The following is a 6075-nucleotide window of genomic DNA, read 5'->3' as shown; positions in this document are numbered from 1 at the left end:
TTTCTCTAGTGCATTTAAATTTTTAATTAAAAGTTTCCATTGCACAGTTCTAGATCATATCTTCAACTTCCATGGGGTAGGACATTGTACATGTGTATGTTTCTGAATACAGATCATTTTTTATGTCTTTCTTTGAAGATGAAGCTAAATACATAATTTCTGATTTTCACAGTCTTTTATTTCTAGCATTTTATTGACATCACACAAGAGAAATGAAGAACCATACAAAGCAGATAAAGTTTATCCTACTGGGACTGACAGATAACTGTCAATGGCAGATGGTAATTTTCTTATTTCTATTTCTAAATTATGTGTTGAGCCTGATAGGGAACTTATCCATTATTGCCATCACTTTGTTGGATTCCCGTCTGAAGAATCCAATGTATTTCTTCCTTCGGAATTTCTCTTTCCTGGAAATCTCATTCACAACTTCTTGCATCCCCAGATTCCTAATCACCATTGTAACCACTGAAAAGACCATTTCCTATAATGGTTGTATATCTCAGCTGTTTTTTTACATCTTCCTGGGGTGTACAGAATTTTTCCTTCTGGCTGCTATGTCCTATGACCGCTATGTCGCCATCTGCAAACCTTTGCATTATACATCCATCATGAGCAGCAGTGTTTGTCACCAGCTTGTGCTCAGCTCCTGGGTAACGGGCTTTCTGGTCATTTTCCCTCCACTGATTTTGGGTCTTAACTTGGATTTCTGTGCTTCAAATACCATTGATCATTTCATTTGTGACATTTCTCCTGTCCTACAACTTTCTTGCTCAGACACACATTTACTAGAATTAATTGCTTTTTTGTTAGCTCTGTTGACCCTTATTGTCACATTGTCATTAGTAATCCTTTCTTACTTCTATATCATTAAGACAATTCTAAAATTCCCTTCAGCTCAACAAAAGAAAAAAGCATTTTCCACCTGCTCGTCTCACATGATTGTTGTTTCCATCACTTATGGAAGTTGTATTTTCATCTACATAAAGCCATCAGCAAATGAAAGAGTTACTTTAAGCAAAGGAGTAGCTGTGCTCAATACGTCAGTTGCACCACTGTTGAATCCATTCATTTATACCCTGAGGAACCAGCAAGTTAAAAAAGCCTTCCAAATTATATTCAAAAAGATATTTTCTGTTTCAGAAAAATAAGACATTTATTGAAATAATTAACATGAAGACATAAAAGAAACATTAAACAAAAATTAATTTGACTCTTCTAGTTTAAGAATTCATGCCTAATAAATTCTTTAGATCACTTTAGTCTGCCTGAGCTTAGAAACTATTTCCATTCTATCTATTCTGAATTCAGCTTTCTGTTTTTCCAAATGAAAGCCTTTCTATGCTAGAAATATAAAATTGAAAATTTATCTTCTCTATGGAAGATGTTTTAGGATAAAATTAATGAGGGGTTTTAACTGTATTACAGAATATAAATCTTTGAACAGCACAGAAATCTTAAATAATTTAAATTAGTATATGCTATTTTATATAAAGCCATGTTTTGAAAAGTGTCAGATAAATTGAATTTTGTCACCATTAAATATGCTTAAAATGTTCCAAGGAAACTTACTCTTTGAAAGAATAATGTAGAGAATTATTTTGTAGAGTGATTATATTTAACATCAATTTTCAACATGAGAAAGTATAATTTCCTTTGAGGGTAAACCATTTATCTAATGTGTGCAATTTATTTTAGTATTTATATTGGCCATAGTTTCAAAATTGCAGTAGAAAATAAATTATGATTTAATACACCAGTAGTTGATTTTACAAATTTTTTCAAGAACCCATAAAGTGAATTTCATTTCTTAACTATATCAATGAATATACTGAATAAATGAGAATATATTATGGTTTTGTGACCTGTTCTGTAATTATTAGTTTTTCACTTTGTATAAGTTTTAAATACTAAATTATATTGAATATCATTGTCTTAACATTTAAGTGAATTTCTTGTTTAAAGATAAAATTATGCTCCATTTCCTCCAAAGTTGGGATATGAAATTATCTATTTAGCTTTTTACTCCCAAGCATCAGTTCTTACATTATATAGATTCCACAACTTTATGATTGCCCTGTTGAATGCATGATTATGCCATTATACCAACTGATTTGGTAGAGTGGTGCTGATTAAGCTATTAGCACAAAAATATCTTCCATACATGCTGAGTTATTAGGTTTTGGCTATGCCTAAAAATACCGTGTATTTCTCTAGTCAATGTTCTTGAAAATATTTGCCTATTAATCTTAATGACCAATGGGAAAGTAAACATGAATAGTTCAACGAAAATCTGTTATTAGATTATTGGTGGACTCTGATTTTCAAGATAAATTACAATAAATGAAGGGCTTTAGGGAAGGTAAATGGAAGGTTAAAAATATATATTATTTCTCAAATACCAAAACAATGATTGTTGCTGCCAGTCTGACTAGAATAACTAGAGGAGATAAACATATAGGTTAGTGTGCTAGATAAACTTCCACTGTTTTTTTCATTTTCTTTCTAGTTTTGTTGCATAAGAAATAATGCAACAGGTTTTGTCCTCTGACATCACTTCTGTGGCAGATAGCATTTACTTTAAATGACTGCAGTACAACCATCTCTTCCATCCAACGTAATCTTACAATGCATCACTGACACTCCTTTCAAGAGGAGGTGGGATCAAAGTTTCCTTTTCTTGAATTTGGGCAGAAGCTATTAACTGGTCCAACCAGTAAACTATGGCAGAAAAGTTCTTTGTTATTCCAAACCTCATGTCTAGCTCTTTCCATTTTGTGACATTTGACCTTGGAACCCAGCCACCATGCTCTGAAAAAGCCCAAACTTGCTCCACAGAGAACTTCATAGAGATCCACATACAGAAAGAAATAAGGTTACAAACTGACAGCAAGATTCAACTTCCAGACACATGAGTGAAGATGTCTTCAAGTCTTCCCTGTGAGGCCCCACACATAATGTAGCAGAGAGAGGATCTGCTATACTCTCTGTACAAATTCCTTATAACAGAATCTGTGAATCCAATACATGGCTGCTTTAAGCTAAAAAACATTGAGGTAAATTTTAAAATAACCAAATCAGTCAGAGTAACAGCCAACACTTACCAGATGTCATTTATCTTTATCTTGTCTATAGGAACTCCAGGCATGACTGTTTTATAACAAAGGTATGGAGGTGTCCTTGAGTAAAGGAGACTACTATTGACTTTTTAAATATATCGATAGCAGAAGCAATCTACAATTCAAAGTAGAAGCTTGCAATTAGTGTTTGAATCTTGACATCAATAGGGATACGGCTTCCATTAATATATCCATTTGTCAAAACCCACGAAAATGGACTCATAATATTTATGCATTTCACTAGATGTAAATTCTAGATGTAATTTACTATGCATTTCACTAGATGTAAATTTTAAAAGATATTTAAAGTCTGCTTATTAGTTTCACTTTAAGCAGTGATGTGGATTATCAATTCTGTAACTGTGTTGTGCATATTCTAGACTTATGCAAATGAGACAATGAAGAAAATGCAACCCAAGTTTCTCCCTGTAGGAGAAAGAAATTTCAAATAAAAATTTCAAAAAAAAAAAGGAAGTCTATTATAAACATTGTATAATGTTGAATTGTAATTGGAGTATCAGTATGAATATACATATATATATATACACATATGTACATATTTACATATATATATATATACATATGTACATATTTACATTTCCATTCCATTACATAGTATATATATTTATAATTGGGGATCAAATCTATTTCCCACAAAGACAAGTTTAATTCCTAACCCATGGACCAGTGGATGTGAAACTCATTTGTAAGTAGGACATTTGAAGATCCTATTAAGATGAGGTGAAATTGAATCATATTCGTCCTGTGAAACTGGAGTCCTAAAGAGCAAAGGAAATTTGGACATGGAATAGAAGCCATAGGAGTTTACAGAAAGAGAAAGATCACCATGTGTTGGAGGCAGAGATTAATTGCCAGAATACTGCAGACTTGAGAAAGCACGGCCTGCCAAAACTTTGATTTTGGACTTCTAGCTTCCAAACCCTGAGATGATAAATTCCAGTTATAAGCCAGACTGTGGTATTTGTTATGGCAGCCTAGGCAAACTCTGTGTTCTGAGAAGGCTTATAAGCCTAACAAATCAACACAACTAGTGTCTGCATCTTGTTTTTTAAATACCATCCTCCACTGAAGTGGCTATTTTCAAGGCCAGTTCAAGGAAAGAACAAGAGAGATGAGATCATCTTGTTGTAGTCAAAAAATTAAGAGAACATATAAACCAAGTTCAGAAAACAATTTGTAGAGATTCTCACTCACCACATCTGTAAAATTAATTATGATAGTAATGGATTATAGTCTATTGAGTAAAATAGGGATCCTTGAGTCAATACTACTCCAAAAAATCAATTAATTATTATATGTGGAATTGGGGAAAAATCTTCCTCAGAGTAAAATATGCCAACTTTATGTTTATTTATAATAAATATAAAATAATGATGAAGTTAGCATATCATCAATGAATACTTAAACTATTGGATGAAAATTTCATGAGGAACAGGGTATTTACACAAAGTATCTCTCCACAAATTACTTATTATTACAAGGAGAAAATCATAACTTTGCAATCTAGAGACATATGGAAAAGTTCACCTTAACCAAGCAGTCAAAGTTACTATCACCAATAATGAGAAAACCAACAACATGTGCCTCTTAATATTACATACAAAGAATTCATCATCACTTCTGTGTTATTCCTGAAAATAATCAGAACTTCAATTAAATGCTGAAGAAAAACAGATGAGCTCAAGTTCCATGCACTCTTCAAAAATGTCAAGACAATATGTCAAAGAAAGGCCAAGAAAATATTCCAGATTAAAGGAACTGAAAAGATATCAGAACTAAAATCATTGCATAAACCTGGATTGTGCTAGAACTGGAAATCGGAAAAAAGACATAAGGGACATTACTGGGAAATTTTATAAAATATTAATATAGACTATGAATTTGCTAATAGTATTCATCAATGTTATATATCCTGCTTTTAATAAATAATTATATATCAGTTATGTAAGAGACCATTCTTGTTAGAAAATAGACTCTGAGGTAGTTAGGGATAAAGAAGCAAGAGGTATTCACTCACTAGCAAGTGGTATTATAAAAACATGTATATGTATATATTTATGTATGTGGGTGTATAAGCAGAAAGAGAGAAAGGGAGAGGGAAAGAGAGAGAATGATAAAGGAAATCATAAAAAAGTATAAACAATTAATGACTAAATAAAGGGCATTAGGAGTTCTTTTTATGGAGTTCCTTGTACGGTTTTTAGAACTTTAAGTCTGAAATCATAAAAACATTAAAATAAGACAGACTTGGGCTAAAACAACCATGCTCAGATTACAATATTATTCACTGCTGTAGGCTTCCCTTACAGGGGTTGTCATGATGAACTACGGTCTATAATAAAATTACCAAGTCCTTCTTCATTTCTTATGAGTAGTTGACTACAAATGACTCAAAGCTATTAACTATCCAGTGAATCCACTCATTAAGAGTTCCTAAAATTCATGTTCATAAACAAATGTTAGAATATTATTAGAATGTATTGATGTCTAAAATTTGCCATTTTATTAAGAAGTTTGGATGTCATACAACACATGGAAACATTTCACTTGTGCTCGAACATTCTCACAATTTTAGGAAAAGATGCTTTGCTGTCAAGCAACCACTAATATGATCACCTGTTGACTGAAGTTTTCATTTGCTCTTATTTTCTCTTTTTACGCAAAATTACTGCTAAATTAAATCATCCTTATTAATTTAATTCCTTGTGAGTTTCTTTGTTAATCTTAACAGCACCTATTTAGAAGATTTGCATATAGTGACAATATTTTTACTGTAAAATTCTTTTAACTAAGACTTCCAGTTTCAGAGAAATGAATGCATTGCAAATCAGACAGGATTCATCTATATTTTTAACCCTAGAGTGATGCTGCTATCTCAGAAAAGCAAAGGAACACATATATTCTTCCCTGCAGTTTTTTATGACCCTTTACCATG

General features: G+C 32.1%; 1 protein-coding gene across 1 annotated transcript; it reads left to right on the top strand.

Moving 5' to 3' along the window:
• Nucleotides 1–212: 212 nt before the first annotated feature.
• On the top strand, nucleotides 213–1151 carry LOC119541975 (olfactory receptor 6C70). The gene has a single exon (XM_037846414.1). It carries the CDS (start codon nucleotides 213–215, stop codon nucleotides 1149–1151), a length of 939 nt encoding a protein of 312 aa, XP_037702342.1.
• Nucleotides 1152–6075: the final 4924 nt, after the last annotated feature.

This window comes from Choloepus didactylus, chromosome 8 (genome assembly GCF_015220235.1).
Source record: "Choloepus didactylus isolate mChoDid1 chromosome 8, mChoDid1.pri, whole genome shotgun sequence".
Taxonomy (NCBI): domain Eukaryota; kingdom Metazoa; phylum Chordata; class Mammalia; order Pilosa; family Megalonychidae; genus Choloepus; species Choloepus didactylus.
Note: the sequence above shows the minus strand (reverse complement) of the source record. Positions and strands in the feature narration are given on the sequence as shown.